This window comes from Rissa tridactyla, chromosome W (assembly GCF_028500815.1).
Source record: "Rissa tridactyla isolate bRisTri1 chromosome W, bRisTri1.patW.cur.20221130, whole genome shotgun sequence".
NCBI classification, from domain to species: Eukaryota; Metazoa; Chordata; class Aves; order Charadriiformes; family Laridae; genus Rissa; species Rissa tridactyla.
Genome location: NC_071496.1, coordinates 6,248,495 through 6,266,651, shown reverse-complemented (window position 1 = coordinate 6,266,651; position 18,157 = coordinate 6,248,495). Strand labels below are relative to the sequence as shown.

The window sequence follows — 18,157 nt, the reverse complement described above, 5'->3', positions numbered from 1 at the left end:
TTCAAGATGTGCACTACTGCGATCCCAAAGTCTATTAACATAGAGATTGTCTAGTGTAAAGACAACCAAGAAGAGACATGATAGCAGTCTGCAAACACAGGAAAGGCTGCCACAGAGAGAATATGATCAGCTGTCTTCCTTCTAACTGGAGACAGAGTAAATAAGGGTTTTAAAGGGTGGGAAAACATATACTATACATTAGGAAAATTGTCCTAACAGTAAGGATATTAAAGAATCCTACTGATATCTCCCTGACTGAAGGTATTTCAAAACAGATCAGACTAACAGGTCAGCTGCCTAACTATCAGTTGAAAATGGTTTAATGGCAGTTGATTTTGCCTTTGAGCCAGGGAATAGCCTGAATGTCTTCCTCAGATACCTTTTAGATGTTCCTTCTGTGACCCTATAAGCTTCCTCTCAGTAAAAAACAAGTATAGAGAGAATAAGGGAAGCAAAATTGACTAAGAATAAAACTGTCTGAAAAGTGTCTAACAATAAGAAATAAAATATGATAAGAATAAAAGAAAACCTAGCAACATTTCAATTATATTACTAGGTAGCTATGGTACGATTGTTAATAACAAAAAGCTTTTAAAAATTGTTGTATATTTGTGAGGGAGCAGGTTTACATATTATGTAAACTTTCTTGTGTACTAGTTACTGTAGCAGATGCTAAATAATATCTGTTGGCAATAAACATTTTCATTAAGAATACCTTGCAAGAGTCCTCAAAGAGTTAAGGGAAGAGGGCTCCAGTCTGCAAATGTGAATTTTTAAACAAATCTTAGACTGTACTTACAAACTGAAACAGTGCTAATGTAAAAAGTTCATTATTTGAGAAGGACAAATAGAATATTCTAGGTTACAGTTTGCCTGACGTCAGTCCTAAATAAACAGAAAAGTTGGTAGAGACTTGACTGATACAGGTTTAAAAGAAATATAAATAATAATACAAATCAGTATTTTGTATAAGAATAGTTTTTATCAACTTAAACTTTTTACACTTCCTGGTAAAATTAAAAGGATAATGGAATATGCTTAGATTTTTATAAGGCACTTAGTAGTGCACAACATCCAGACTAAAAAACTAGAAACAAATCTGTACTAGTTCAGTAAAGCACACAATAAATTTATTAAATATTTACTGACATTTCAATAAGGAATTATCACTTAGTTGGTGAATTCAGAGGTGAATTTCCTATCAACTGTAACACCAAAAAATATGTTCAATATTACTCAACGTTTTCATTTGTGAATTGGAAGTATAAACAAAATTCTTGCTTATGAAGTTTTCCAATTACAAAAAGACCATCTGAGCAAAAATTAAAACGAAAGTAAATTAATTACAGCGTATCATGTGGTAAGCTGGATTCATTCAAATGAAAATTGCACAAAGATACACATCTATGGAAAAAATAAGATGGTCAAAGTTTCAGAATGGTACACTGTAATTTGGAAGGTTGTATGACTGGAGAAGTTTTACAGCTCATACTGGACAAGCAGTTCAGCTTCAGTTTCTCTCACAACACTGCCCAAAGGCCTAACACACTTCTTGTCTGTACTAACAGAAAAGCTGTGATTAGCAGTAGGAAAGTAATTTTGTATTTGGACATTTGTAATACTTCCTTAACAATGAGGATAACCTCCACAGAGAATTTTGAAGAACTAATACTTATGATAATTAATAACAATCATAAAAACAAGGTTTTATCAAGGAACCAGCATATTAACTATTGTATTTTTTTTCTGAAAAATATCAAAAGATGAACAGGTGAAACAACACCATTAAGTACACAGACTCTCCTGCTGTTTTGAACTGTCTTCATTTAAGAAGAAAATTAAGACAAATTTGAAGCTAAAATAATATGGAAGCCTATTTATGTTTGTACTGTTACTGACTTGGAAACTTACTAATGAAATTCTTTACTGGTGTGTACTTTTTTGTGGTACAATTTTTAACTTACTTGACTTTCTAATTTTGGTTCATAATTTGATTTTATACATTTATACACTGTCCCACCCCTCAGTGGTACTTCATTATTTGATGGGGCTCAGCTCTAAAATGAAACTGTGTGATCATTCTGGTAACACAAGAACCAGTGGATACCTGATGGCAAAGCAGCAGGTTTAAAACACACCAGAAGAAATACATTTTTCACAGAATGTATAAGAGGATTGCATAACACATTAGCACTGAAAGTTATAAAGCTATAACAAGGGTAAGAGGGTTTAAAAGTAGATTCATGGAGGATACTTCCATTTGTGGCAGTTAAGCAACATGGTACAGATATGATGTGGAGCTCAAGAAATCTTTTAACACCCAGCTTCTGGAAACTCATACAGTATATCCATGGAAGAGTCATGCCTTGGCCGCCAAAATTTTATCATTTTTCCCTAAGCACCTGTTATTTGCCACTGCTGGAAGACAAGACACTGGGCTAGACAGACCTTTGGTCTGATGTAGAATGCTCCTTATTCACCTTAAACAGAATTCACGGCTTTTCTGAACTGGAAAAAAATGCATCCATTGCTGCTGAAACAAAAACCAGATGAGTTGAGATTGTACTTTTACAGTGGAACAAAATTTACTTACATTAGTATTACAGGAGTGATACTGCTTCCTTTCTCCAAGACAATATTTACCTCCACCTGAAGGCCTGGAAAAACATGTTTTATGTGTTGGTATATGTATTAGGATAAACACGAGTTCATGATATATATTTATGTATTATTAATATAAATACAAGTCCAAGAGATATATATTATATAATATATAAATAAATTTTAAAAGTACATAGACGTTTTAAGGTAAGATGCCCCATCCCTGGAAGTGTTCAAGACCAGGTTGGATGGCGCTTTGAGCAACCAGGTCTAGTGGGAGTTGTCCCTGCCCATGGCTGGGGGATTGGAACTAGATGATCTTTAAGGTCCCTTCTAACCTGAACCATTCTATGATTCTATGATTTTAAAATATTTTATTTAATAAGATTTGTAGCACTGACTTGAATTGAAGCAGATACAAAACAATACTGGGTACTTGAAAATCTTCACTCATACAGTATTCATCTAGTTTGCATAGATCCCAAGCAACACAGTTTAACTGTATTTTGATCATACAGAAAAGGCATTGCTTTTAATATTTGCTTGCTTTGTAAAACTAGAATGAGAAATGCATACACAACTTACATGATACTTTTTTTTTTTAATCTTCTCATATTACACTTGAAAATATATCAAAATGAAGAAACACTGTCTGCTAAATACTGGAGCCAGCAGCAAAGAATGCATTTTCTAGCTCAAGAATCTGATTTGAATTAAACAGTATTAAATTTGAGGAAACTCCAGAGTAAGCAGGTTTCTATTAGTGTGATTAAGACATTGGCTCTTAAATTCTCAAATTGTTCAAGAACTTTATCTGTCTTCCACAGAGGTCAAATACTGAATTAACATTGACTTAAATGGAAGATTAATCAGACATCAGATCTTTGGCTTGTATCTTAAAAGCAGAATGGAAAAAAACTCAGTGTTTGTTTTATAATAAAGAAATTAAAGGAATTTGCAATTAACTAAAAAGACAATCAATACTATTTTTCATATTACGCATATTTAACCAGGCAATACTATCCGAGAAACTCAAGTTAATTAATGAACCAAAGGGATTTTTTTACTAATGCAGACACACACAAAAGAAAAATTAAACAAATATTGCATTTGCTTGCTGCACTGATAAACATTTAAATTTTAATCATCTTTCAACATACCAACTGATATGCATGGTGACAGGATTAGTTAAAAAAATCTTAGGAAATTACTCATGCTCCAAACAAACATTTCACTAGCATTTTTACATCTGTGAAAAAATCAATGTCTTTAATTTATTATTCTCTCGGTAACATAGTCTGAATTGTTATCAATGCATATGGATAATTTTTGCTTCATTCAATAAGTAGTGATATTTGCTAGATTTGATTGATAGTTATTGCTAATGATAGGAGGTGAACAGACCACCTTAAACAGCAGTAATGTGACATTATGGCGTCTGAGTTGCAGAGTGCCGTGGAAAGCTGAAGTACAACCTAGCTTGAAAAACACGGGTACAAGCAACAAAGAACCAAAGTGTGCAGAGAGAAGATAAGAAAGGAGTGAAAAAAGTTACAGAATAGATTTTTATGAAATAAGCACAAAAGCTTTATGTTTTCAAGAAAAAGTGGTCTTAAAAACCAATAATGGTGGTGGAAATAGAGATTATGGGACATGATAAGAACAAAGTATTGAGTAATAAAACCATCCTTCCGCTAAGACCTATAGCTATGATGAGGTGACTAGAACAGGGCAAGCAGCAACAGAAAAAAAGCAGTGATTCATTCAGCAAAGAACAGCAATGGAAATAAGTAAGCATTCCTCATCTGAGAAGCACTAGTGACAGAGAGAGCAGCACTTACCTGACAGACCTTCTCTGTAACAGTGCTCAGGACATTGGTAAGTAGACAGGTAAAAGGACCAGTACAGATAAACACAACAGACCAAGCTGTAGTGGAGAAGCTGGCCCCTCTTGAGAGAGAGCAGATGGACCAATAGGAAGTAGTGGCAGGGAGAAAAGTTGCTGAATTGTTTTAAGAGTCAGTGGGAAGTCACAACTAAGTGTTGGATGTGATAGCATATAAATGTATTGTATGCAACATAATAATGCTAATTATGGTTTATATGTAAGCAGTTGCATGCAAAACCCTGGAAATACTGTGTTGCTTTTTTAATAAGTAACTGGCAATAGTTACTTTATATCCTAGACAAGCATCAGAGATAATGTCTTAAGAAGAAAGAAATCTAGGGCATAGTTTAAATATAGTTTGCATGAACAGTAAGTTGCAGAAAGAAAACTGTTCTGGCTACTACTAAATATAAATCTAGCTATCTTTATAGTACATACATAACAGATACATTAAAAAATGTTAAAAGTATGTCTAGTGAGCTGCTCCTGTTAAACCATTTCTGTCAGCTATTTTGAAGACAAATGTTGGAAAACCAGCAAAACATTTTTACAGATAACATGTGAAACCACAGTTTTGAATAATTTCCAAGTGTGTCTTTTTGTTGGCTCCGGCTTACTTTAGCTACTTACGCTGGACTGTCACAGTGTCTTATAGATGAGGAGACTCCTCCCCCGCAGGTCCTGCTGCACTCTCCCCATATTGACCACGAACCCCAGCCCCCATCTATGCTCTGGGGCCAAGTGCCAAAAGGTATGCACTCTCCCTGATAACACCACTGAAAGATTTCACAAAAAAACCCACAAAATTAGGCTGACAGAGTTATCAGGACAGAAACATAGAAAGGTCAGGCAATGACAATTATAGGCATTAGTATTCTCTGTATAGATAACAAGACTAATATTTTACTTTTTCTAGCCATGTTTAGACATTGGTGAGGGTGTGCATGATTTGTTAATTGTCTTCACTAAGTCCTGAATTATAGGTCTCTAACACACACCATAAGTTAAAGCAAGCTCAAAGATTTTATTTTTTTCTTCATACATCCTCCTCAAAGTTTCACGTTAAAGGAACTGCAAATAGCTTACAGTCTTTCAAACACTGAGATGCATTTCTAAGATTAGTTTAGTAAAAACCCCTCCACTTAGGATTCATGTAGGGGCTTCATTACGCAAAATGAAAAATTTCCCCTCATAGTATTTTTAAGAAAGCATTCCCTTACATTTTAAAAAATAAAATCTTGACAAGGTTACAATGGAAGAATTTGTTGCAGTACTTCATTTATACCAACCCTATAGACATAATAAAAGTAGTGCCAAGACATTAGACATGGTACAAAAAATCACTATATAATAGTGACTGTCCATTTATTCAGAATGAACATGTGTACTTTATTAATGCAAACACTGAACCTTTGCAATATTGTTACTGACATCGGACATACAAAATGACAGACAATTCACACAATGGCTAAATGTTAAAATAAATTTATAATTTCCTTAGTCAGAAACCTTTTTTAAACCATTCAGAAATAATCCATAGTCTGATTCACATTCTGGTGTCTACTGCATCACTGAGAATCAGAAGTAGCTCAATTAGATAAGCCTTTCTTGCCATTATTGTCTTAGGTGAGAGAGTAGGGCATGGCCTTAGGTTTACTGTGACCTGAACCTGCACATTTCACTTCCAAAAAATGGACATCTGCTGTTTAACTCCCTTGAATTCCCATAACAGACACAGTATTGACCCTTTCCAAAAAGAAACACAGAAAACTTCTGTGTCCAAAATCAGCCATATGAATTTGACAAAAGGCACTGAGATGTACACAGAAGACATGGACAGATAAACATATCCCTATCCACCCATAAGCACTACTGGAAGACTCAGTGTTGACTTTATACTAATCAATACAGCAAAGCCAAGTTTTTTCTTTTCCTGAGTCCTAAGGCTCACCTAAAGCCTCAGTCCCGGCAATGTGGGACAACAGGCTGCCCAGGGAAGTGGTTGAGGCACCATCCCTGGAGGTATTTAAAAGGCGGGTAGACACAGTGCTTAGAGATATGGTTTAGTGATGGTTTTTGTCAGTTAGGTTGATGGTTGGACTAGATGATCTGAAAGGTTCCCTCCAACCTAGGCAGTTCTATGATTCTATATGTAAACAAGTAAATGCAGCCACTCACAATGACCTGAATTACTCTGGATTTTTATGAAAGAAACTGAAAATAGAATTTAAAAAAAAAAGAGTTTATAGGAGTTTGATATGTATAGAGTGTTAGTCAAAGAAAATGAATAAAAATCCTTAATTTTTCATTAGAAATTTCATTTTGAATAAAAAGGTACTTCTAGACTGTCAAACATGTCAGAGTCTAAGTGCAAAGCTCTCAAGAACATACATTAAAACAATGAATAATAAAACATGTAGCTTATAATGAGCAAATGCACCTAGATACAAAGTAGTTTTGAATATGAACACATGCTACCATTTAACATTAATATGTGAAACCTGTAGCATTATTTTTCTAGCCACATTCATACTTGTTTCTTCTCTCAAACCATTTTTATCCTCCTCTTTTTTCTCTGTATGTGCTGTACCTGTTTTAAAACAGCTGTTACAATCCAGCACATTTCTGTATATAAACCCCATCCTCTATCAGTTAGAGAAACAAAAAACTAGCATTCATGTGTCTATAGAAAACATATAAAGCAGACTATTTTAAATCTCAAGATCAAAATGCATTGCCTTTTCTACCAGGTCTGGTTGGGACAGAGTTTTCCTCATAGCAGCCAGTATGGTGCTGCATTTTAGGTTTGTGACCAGTGCGGATAACACACAGATGTTTTTAGCTGTTGCTGAACAGTGCTTGCACAGCATCAAGGCTTTCTCTGTTTCTTATTCTGCTACCCCAGCGAGTAGGCTGGGGGTGGGCAAGAGGTTGGGAGGGGACACAGCAGGGACAGCTGACCTCAACTGACCAAAGGGATATCCCATACCCTATAACATCATCCTCAGCAATAAAACTGGGGGTATTTCCAAAGTAGCCATGGCTCAGAGTCTGGCTGGGCATCAGTCTGTTGGTAGGAGGTGGTGAGTGATTGCCTTTGCATCTGTTTGGTTTTTCTTTCTTTTCCTTTCACTTACTAAACTGTCTCTATCTCAACCCACAAGTTTTTCTCACTTTTGCTGTTCTGATTCTCTCTTCTATCTTTGGGGGGGAGAAATGAGCGAGTGACTGAGTGGAGGCTTAGCTACCAGCTGGGGTCAACTCACCACACCCTTCTTCAGAAAAAAAACAAGGACATAAGATTTCATGGAGTTGTACTGTGGAAATTAAGGTTTATCCTTCTTGCAGTTTTAAATTTACAACTCAGAGGTTTATGCCAATTAGTAGGCATCTGTCAGAGGAACATACCCTTCATATGAAGCTTCTCTTAAATCCAGACTATCACTGAATACCTGCATAACACATAATGAAGGCTGTATAGTGAACTCAAATATTTTTAGCTAGTATAGATATAACCACATGACACAGTGTTTTGCAATGCCTCTAATGGTGCAATTATGATGGAGAATGAAGTATTTGTGTGAATTACATATGAAAGATTTTTTTTTTGTTTTCTTCTCATTATAGTGATAAATTAAGGGATAATGATTTTATCAACTAAAGACAATAATCCCCTTGCAGCATTCTATTAAAGAGGCCACAAGAGTACATGATCAGGTATTTAATGCTAAAGTCAAAAGCTAGAAATTCAAATGCTTATAAGAGTAAAAATGTATGCTAATAATTTAATTTAAAATACATTATAAATATTACAAAAATGTCAAAATCAAAGTTAGTAAATGAAAGACACTCAGAGTTTAAACTTTAACCCCCAAACTCTATATGACTGTATACAATAGGCAGGTGCATTTCACCTGCCTTATTTTTCCAAAGCTGTATAAAATCCCTGTGCTCTGTAATTTCCTCTGTCATCCAACCATTTCTTTCTTCCACATTCCCATATTCCCTTGTAAAAACTCCTTAAATGCTGATTTTTCTTCTCTACTGAAGTTAAATCTGAGGACTTACTGCTCATGGGACTACAGAAATATGCTTCCTACATGAATTACAGCAACCCTATGTGCTATAATGAGGTAAGGACTACTGTGTAACCAGTATATGAACAAGAGGAAGTGACAGCTATTTTAAAAGAAAAACCCTGCATGAAAGATTTAGAACTGAAATGTTAATTCTTCTCTCCCACTGAAGAAGCAGCTTTCAATTAGTTCAATTAGAAGGACAGTGGTGATACATTTGAATACATATAAAATGGGCACAAAATTTTTACCCTGTGAATTAGTGTGAGCAGTCTGGGATTTTTCTTCTACAGATCATTAACGATAAAATAAAATATGACATTGTGGCACATTTGAGATCACTTTTGATATGAATTTTAGCTGTTTAACAGAACTAAGATTTACAACAGTATGCATTTAGAATACTCATACAGCAAGTACTGTGATGATAGCGAGGAAAATCAATTTCATTTTTCATAGGGAAAAGAAGAAGATTAATTCAATTAAGGTTGCCATCTCATCTTTTAAAATGGTTTTTCAATCAGTGCTTCTACAATTATTTTGCAAGGAAACTTAATGTCCAGTAATAACTTGAATTTAGATCACCCCACAATCCAGCTATTTAAACTGTACTTTCAGCACACTGTGTTTTCACTTTCTGCAAATTTTTCCCTTGTTTAAATCCCTAGCATGGGTCTATGCAATGATGTTAGAAAAGATTACTTTTTTATTACTTTAAATTCAAAGACAAAAATAAACATTTCTATCGCTTTTGTCTTTTTGTTTTATATGCACTATTTCCTCATCACAGTATTTTTAAATCTATCAGTTAGTTTACCTTCACAAACACATCTCTGGATATACATGACCAGAGAGATGCTTCATGTATATTTAAAATGATTATTATAAGATTAGGAAAAAGTGCACTTTTTTGAACCCAGATGATATGTAAAACCCTTCACCGAAGCATGAACATGTTAAAGGTTCAAAACTGAATAGATGTACAAGTTCTGTCAGTAGCAAAACCCCACTCTATTCTCTTTCCCTGTATGCAGAAAACAGCTGAGTAACCCTTATGGAAAAAACTCTAAAAACCTTCAGGCATAGACAGACATCTACTGTGGAAAATTTCAACCCAAAGAATTAAAGTTTGGCATGCTTATATAAGCAACTGAAAGAAGGTTTTATAATACAGTGTTAGGCAATTTTAATTGTAGAAATCCCTCCCAAGTCTGCCAATAAGACATTGATGCATACTGCATCAAATTTTGCTTTGAGTTAATAGTTACACTGAATTTACATCAGTGTAACTAAAAGCAGAAATTGACCCTCCAAATATGATAAAGTGTTCTGGGATCTTGTTGGGCATTTAGAGCAGGGAACGTCATTTATTATATATTTGGACAGAGCCCAGAAAAATAGGGCCTAATTTAGTTGTGTCCTTTAGGCGTGTCTGCAATATAAATGTTGTTGTAATAATAATAAAGTATTACAGAATTGTAACCTATTACTTTCTCCTTAGCATGTGGTGAAGAGAAATACATATTTGGAAAGAACTTGTGTTTTCTGTGTTTTTTTTTTTTTGCTATCAGGAACTATTAATTCACAGGAACCTTTGAAGCTGCAGTTTATAGATAACAACTCTCTGCTGTTTAAAGGCACGAACAGTTTATCTTTGTAAAACAATACCAATTCTCTCATTTCCCTCTAAAATCAAATGATAGAACAAGATACTGATGACTGGAAAAGATGTTTTGTAGAGAGCAAACTGATTAAAGCCTCTGGCAAATGGACATGACAATAGCATCTTAAAGCATCTCAACTTGTTCACTGTAGTCTCATGGTTTAAAAAATATAAATTGAGGTAAATTGCTCCTTGTCAATGACAAGTGGTGGTTCTAAAATAAACCTAGACTGTTGAATTAAGAGTAGGGCTCTTAGCATTTTCTATTACTATAATAAAAGGTAACAGTTTTGGTAGAATGTGAAGGTCTCTTGTTCTGGTTTCAGCTGGGAAAGAGTTAATTGTTCTTTCTAGTAATTGCTGTGAATGGAATGTTGATAATACCTATTGTTTTTAGTTGTTGCTAAGTGATATTTACACTATTCAAGGACTTTTTTCAGCTTCCCATAGAAGTACAGACAGAATGATGGAATGGTCAATGAAATATTCGATACCATAGATGTCATGCTTGGGGGGGTTAGCCAGGGGGCAGGAATCCGCGATCACTGCTCTGGACGGTGCCAATTCACCAGGCAGTGAGAGTGACCCATGTCATTATTATTATTATTTTTCCTTTTCTGTTATTGTTTCTATTAAACTGTTTTTACCTCAACCTATGAGAGGTTTTTTCCTCCCTTTCCCCTCCTTTCTTCCCTCTTCCCCCCCACCCTTCTTGGGGGGCAAAAAGGGGGGGTGTGAGCGAACAGTTACGTGGTTCTAGTTGCTGGCTGGGGTTAAACCACGACATCTCTCTATTTTCATTGGCTAAAACTAAGAACTCTATTTTTTTTAAGTAATCTATTCAATTAATTTATTTAACATGGTTTACCAATATTTCCAAACTCAGCATGGAAAAGCCATCAGAATGACTCTGAATCATGAGTCCTGAATGAAGCAGTCAGCATGGATTAATAAACTGTGACAACTGCCCAAAAGCTTTCATTCTTTTTATTTAAACATCAGATTGCAAGTCAAAATGCAGTGTAATCTTTGTTGAAACTAGCCCAGCTAGCATGGGAACAGTCAGAACAGACAACAGATAACAGTAGTCATTGTTAGGAAAAAAAAAACCAAAACAATCTGGAGCAGTAAATCTTAAGGACAGATGCAGCTACTCTTGGAGAGATACTGAAGATTGTTTAATATAATAAATTCTCTTCACTTTGTAAAAACCTGCATAAAATTTATTATCTTGAAAAAAGGTATATGGAATTCACTTTTTTCCCCAGTACATATCCTGTAAATTAATAAAAAAATTTCTCTCCTCTTTAAGATCTGTATAAATTTTGCCTTGCAATTGAGAAACACTCTTTTACTATTCTTCTTAATCTAAACCTCATTTTCAGAACTTTGTCTGAAACTACTGATATATACAGTCAATGTTTTAAAATCAAAATTCAAATGTTCAGACAGATACAGTAGCATTAGGCTTATCTATTGCAACACTGACTTTCTGTACTGTTCTGTACAGTAGGAAAGTTTATCAGACTGCATAGCAAAATCCTTTCAAGCTAAACAGTATAACTGAATATTAAAGGAATAATTCAAAGTCAAAATAGACTGATCACTGGGAAATATGGGCTTTTAGAAAAGCCATTTATTAAGGTAACTTATTTTTCTATATGCTTGTATGATTCAGCTTATATATGAAGGAATTAAGTTTTATCTTCTATACAAAATAACAGAGTTCAGGCTCTAGATCTATGTTACACATTTTCAGAGTCCATAACAGACCTAGAGTTTAACTGTCCTTTATGGAAGAGGGCTATAAAATTTAATAAAGATAAAACTAATAGAGTTTTTACAGAAATTACTCAAAAAATATACAGAGAGTAAGTAACAGGATTTTTTTTTATCTAGGCTATAGAATTTTATAGCAAGGATAAATGTTTTAATAAATTACATATATAAAATAATTGTTAAATAAATTCTGTAGGACACTTCCATTAGGATACAAATATATTCTGAACTAATAACTCTATTTTTGAACTCTTATAGTTGCTCATAAGGCCTTTAATTTTCTAGTTCTTTCTTCCTGTAGTCTTCAAACAATAAATTATTTGTACTCACCCCCTTTTCAATGCTCCCTGTTTGGCAAAGAGTACCTTCAGCTGCTGGAATGCTGTTGGTAACACAGCGGTTACTTTTGCTGAGGCACCAGAGCTCTCTACACACTTCCTAGGAAAGAAGGCAGAAATAAGTTGATCAGAATAATGGCTTAAAATTGCTTCTGGTCTTCATACACACATGTATACACAAATTTGTTTTGAACGCAGACTATAAGAATTGGGCTGGAGAGATAAATCTATAGATGGTTGTGAAATACTCTGGAGCAATTTCAAAGGCACCATATATTACCTAAGAATATTCTGCCAAAAAAATTTGGAAGCATCAAATTGTCAATGACAAGAATATTTTCTATTTTTAAGTATTTTTGAAAATTGAAAAGATACTCAGATTTTTAAAATGATCTTATGATAGTCATTACTATTGCATTTTATTTAACAGCTGCTTGAAATCATAACCTACAAATAATTCTTGCACAGATTCTATGGCTGAACCTTGGTACAAAGAGCAAAAAGGAAAAGACAGTGTGAGTAAATAAAAGTTATTAGGTTCCCCCACCAAAAAAATTCATTATTTCTCTGAGGAACTAAATGAGTATCTGGCACCTAGACTATCTTTTCTATACATCTTAACAGGAAAAACTGTTAAGTTTTACCCTAAGATTAACGTTTCTTGCATTGTACTGGATATAGAAAAGAATTTATTTATACATTATTCACTAGCAGCTGCAGTAACAGTTCAACAGTACAAACTTTTCTTGATTAACGCAAAATTATTTTCCAAGTTTAATATCAGCTGGTACCACTCTTGCAGGATTGGTATTTACAGTGAATTTAGTTTCACGATTGGTAGAAGCAAAGTATCTTTTTAAAAGTCCATTAAAAACATACCATATAAGAATGGTCTGAAATGATGAGGCACGAGTACTGATGATTTCTGGAGTTTCCATCCAATTTTTGACAATTAGGCCTAAGCTATTTCATTATATTGTTATGCATCAACTCCCATTTGGTGGGTGGCTCTATGAAAACTTGATCGAGTAGTGAAATAAATTGTCATTCTTGAGGAGAAATATTGCCACTTGTAAAAGCATACCTGCAGCCAATGTAGACTATCTTACTTTTCAAATTAGAATTTTTCGTTGAAGCAATGCAAACAGTATAAATATTTACTTACTTAAATCTCTGAATAAAACACTTGCTTTTGCCACTCAACTTATAACATTTTCAGATTAAGATACACATTCACAAACATATGGTTTAAAATATCAAACAGAACAGGGAAAGCACAGAACATACATCAGAAAGATTCTTGAAAAATCTCTTTAACTAGATTACAAATTTCACAAACATTAAGTTGTTAAAATTCAACACTAAATCAAATTCACATCAAAATCAACCATGAATCCAAACTTCAATCCACTACTGTTTTTAAAGCGAAAAGCTAAAATTGGTTCCTTTCAGATCATAACCCTGCCTAATATACTTTTTCATCTAATTTGCTTGCTCATTTTGTTGAGCAAAATTAGCCTAATTTATTTGCTTATGTTTCATGTGTGGCTGATATTGTGAAATTGTAATTAAAAGATTGATGTGAAGATTGGAGGCAACCTGGGCTGCAGTGATCATGCACTGGTGGAGTTTGCAGTCCTGAGGGACATGGGTCAGGTGAAGAGTAAAGTCAGGACCCTGAATTTTAGGAAAGCAAACTTCCAGCTCTTCAAGGGGTTAGTCAACAGGACCCCCTGGGAAACTGCCCTCAGGGACAAGGGGGCAGAACAGAGCTGGCAGATCTTTAAGGATGCTTTCCTTAGAGAGCAAGAGCTCTCAGTCCCCAGGTGTAAGAAATCAGGAAAGGAAGGCAAGAGACCAGCATAGCTGAGTCGAGACCTGCTGGTCAAACTAAAGGGCAAGAAGGAAATGCCCAGGCAGTGGGAGCAGGGACAGGTATCCTGGGAAGGGTATAGGGATGCTGCCCGGGTATGTAGGGATGGGGTCAGGAAGGCCAAGGCGTGGCTGGAGCTAAACTTGGCAAGGGATGTAAAGAATAATAAGAAGGGCTTCTTCAGGTATGCCATCCAGAAGAGGACAGTCAAAGAAAGCGTCACCCCCCTGATGAACACAACTGGCAAACTGGTAACAAGGGGCAAGGAGGAGGCTGAGGTTCTCAACAACTATTTTGCCTCAATCTTCACTGGCAACCTTTCTCCCCACACCTCTCGAGTGGATGGACCTCAAGGCAGGGAATGGGGGAGCAAAGTCCCTCCCACTGTAAGAGAAGATCAGGTTCATGACCACCTGAGGAACCTGAACACACAGAAGTCTATGGGACCTGATGAGATGCATGCCAGAGTCCTGAGGGAATTGGCTGATGTAGTTGCCAAGCCACTCTCCATGATATTTGAAAAGTCATGGCAGTCAGGTGAAGTCTGCGGTGACTGGAAGAAGGGAAACATTGCACCCATTTTTAAAAAGGGTAGAAAGGAGGACCCTGGGACCTACCGCCCTGTCAGCCTCACCTCTGTGCCTGGGAAGATCATGGAACAGATCCTCCTAGAAGCTATGCTAAGGCACATGAAGGACAGGGAGGCGATTCGAGACAGCCAGCATGGCTTCACCAAGGGCAAGTCCTGCCTGACCAACCTAGTGGCTTTCTGCAATGGAGTGACTGCATCAGTGGACAAGGGCAGAGCTATTGATGTCGTCTCTCTGGACTTCTGCAAGGCCTTTGACACGGTCCCCCACAACATCCTTCTCTCTAAGTTGGAGAGATATGGATTTGATGGGTGGACTGTTCGGTGGATAAGGAACTGGCTGGATGGTCGCATCCAGAGTGTAGCGGTCAACAGCTCAATGTCCAGATGGAGATTGGTGACGAGTGGTGTCCCTCAGGGATCCGTATTGTGACCAGTACTGTTCAATATCTTCATCGACGACATAGACGGTGGGATCAAGTGCACCCTCAGCAAATTTGCAGATGACACCAAGCTGCGTGATGCAGTTGACATGCCTGAGGGACGGGATGCCATCCAGAGGGATCTGCACAGGCTTGAGAAGTGGGTCCATATGAACCTCATGAGGTTCAACCAGGTCAAGAGCAAGGTCCTGCACCTGGGTCGGGGCGACCCCCAGTATCAATACAGGCTGGGACATGAAGGGATTGAGAGCAGCCCTGCCGAGAAGGACTTGGTACTGGTGGATGAAAAGCTGGACATGAGCCAACAATGTGCGCTTGCAGCCCAGAAGGCCAACTGTATCCTGGGCCGCAACAAAAGAAGCATGGCCAGCAAGTGGAGGGAGGTGATTCTCCCCCTCTACTCTGCTGTCGTGAGACCCCACCTGGAGTACTGTGTCCAGCTCTAGAGCCCTCAGGACAGGAAAGACATGGACCTGTTGGAGAGGGTCCAGAGGAGGGCCATGAAGATGATCAGAGGGCTGGAGCACCTCTCCTATGAGGACAGGCTGAGAGAGTTGGGGTTGTTCAGCCTGGAGAAGAGAAGGCTCCAGGGAGACCTTATTGCAGCCTTTCAGTACTTAAAAGGGGGCCTACAGGAAAGATGGGGACAGACTTTTTAGCAGGGCCTGTTGCAATAGGACAAGGGGTAATGGTTTTAAACTAAAAGAGGGTAGATTCAGACTAGATATAAGGAAGAAATTTTTTATGATGAGGGTGGTGAAACACTGGAACAGGTTGCCCAGAGAGGTGGGAGATGCCCCATCCCTGGAAACTTTCAAGGTCAGGTTGGATGGGGCTCCAAGCAACCTGGTCTTGTTGAAGATGTCCCAGCTCATTGTAGGGGGTGTCGGGCTAGATGATCTTTAAAGGTCCCTTCCAACCCAAACTATTCTATGAAAAGTGTCAGATTGTGATGATTCTATTTCTGACTCTCTGCTTATTTTGCATCTGATCAAGTTCAAATGTTTAAATTAATAGTTATACTGACTTTGTGAAGTTTGGTTCAATGTTCTGAAAAGCCAAAAATTCATCTGCAGTAAGAAACAAAGATTTCAACCATTCCAGTATAGACAGAAGCAAAAAATAAGATCTGGATAGCAGTCTGGAATTTGAAAACATCTATATTTCAGGGTAATTTGAATCCAGAGTTCTGGTTTGTGCTCCGGGGTTTACTTGCAAAATTTCATTTTTGATATGTCTACACAAGTACATCATCTATAAACATAAAAGGGGAAGTAATAATTAAAACATGTATTTCATTGCCAGGCTAACGTATCCACAAATTAGAGTATTTAACAATTTCCTTCCAATAGGAAATGCATTGTTTCTGTATACCCAAGCTTCTTTGTGGCACTAGACTCCTCCAAATTCACTGAACTAACATCTCCCAGACATCGTAATTCCAATCAAATAATCAGCTGAACCGTGTGAATTAATGGATACAGCACTCCAAAACTATTTTAGTCATTCATCTGTTTGCAGGATGATTTTAAGCACATCAGCTCACCTCCCTACTCCATAAAATGAGAAAAATAGTTTCCTTCTTCCTAAATTGCTTTGGGAGACAGAATGAAAAGCACTACATCAAAATTAGCTATTATTACTGACATAGTCTGGTAGTCCTTATTCAGACTTTAATTTCAGCAGGAGTTTGCCTCAGTAAATCCATAAAGACAAAACTAAAGGAATGTAAAATTACTATGGGCTGTATCGTACTATTAATATTTGAGAAAAAACCTCTGCTTAAATCAGAAAGGAGTTCTGTCTGAGACAGACATACAATATCCCAAAATCAACAGAATATTTCCTTATAGAAAACTATGCAAAACACAGAGAACTAATTAACTAAAATAACACAATGTATCAATTTGTAGAAATAATTTATATTAAAAACAAAAAGTGAATGTATTTTTGTAATTTACTTTAAACATAGCCACGCTTATTTAAAAAGTTGTTTATATTCCCCTGCTGCTTTGCATTTAAAAGAGTAGAATTTGAAGTACATTCTCCATCAGCCTGTACATGAAATGAAAAATAACATTAATAGTCATTTGAAAACAAATAAGATATCTAAAAAGAAGTGGAAAATCCATCTCTGCTCTTATTTCATTAAATGAAAATGGAATTATACCAGGTACTACTATGGCTATGTCTTCCTTATTTTCAGCTCATTTTGGAAAGTTAACAGAGAAATTCTTCTAAGGTGCATAAAGCTTTCTATTCTCCAGCTCAATATTATACCTGGTACTACCTTAGTTTCATAGTTATTGATTTGAGATATTTCCTTATTACCACCATCCTATCAGTAAGATCTCTAAGCAGCTGTTTTTAATAAGCCAGCCTTAAAAACATATGAGGAACTGCCCTGGAAAGATGAGGCCCAAAATCACTAGTAGAAAGTATACTGCTTTTTGTCACACACTAACATGCACGCATGCATGCACACCCACCCACCCCCACCCACAAACATAAGGTGACCCTTTATCGTAGCCTTTTCCTCATTGGTGGACATAGGATGATGCTAACATATCTTTTGCCAGTATTAAATTTGTGTGAATAATTTACTGAAACTAAAAGAAAGAAGCATAATCTGAAAATTAATAAATGACCTCAAAGTCCGCCTCCAAGTGTGTGGATTTAATAATTATTAATTTGTAAAGCAGACAAGGGAAAGTGTTTTAAAAATCCAGGAAACATAAACTGAAGCTGAGGCCTTTCACAAGATCAAGACAAGATAGATGACAACCTGTAACGGTGTATCTTAGGGCTCCGTGACTTCAGTTTGGAATTCGGATGCTTGTATTTGCAGTAAATTAAACAAAGCTGAACCCATCTAGAGAAAAAAAACAGCAAATCAAATTATCTTCC

The 18,157-nt window shown here is 36.3% G+C and overlaps 1 protein-coding gene across 1 annotated transcript in view; it reads right to left on the bottom strand.

Annotated features, from left to right (window-relative positions):
• LOC128901951 (A disintegrin and metalloproteinase with thrombospondin motifs 6-like) overlaps positions 1–18,157 on the bottom strand; it is a 175,204-nt gene that overhangs the window by 52,613 nt on the left and 104,434 nt on the right. Inside the window, exons 11-13 of the mRNA XM_054184152.1 lie at positions 12,338–12,445; positions 5,120–5,265; positions 2,594–2,657 (exon numbers count right to left, since the gene is read on the bottom strand). Coding sequence (XP_054040127.1) covers positions 2,594–2,657; positions 5,120–5,265; positions 12,338–12,445 — 318 coding nt within the window. The remainder of the gene's footprint in view (positions 1–2,593; positions 2,658–5,119; positions 5,266–12,337; positions 12,446–18,157) is intronic.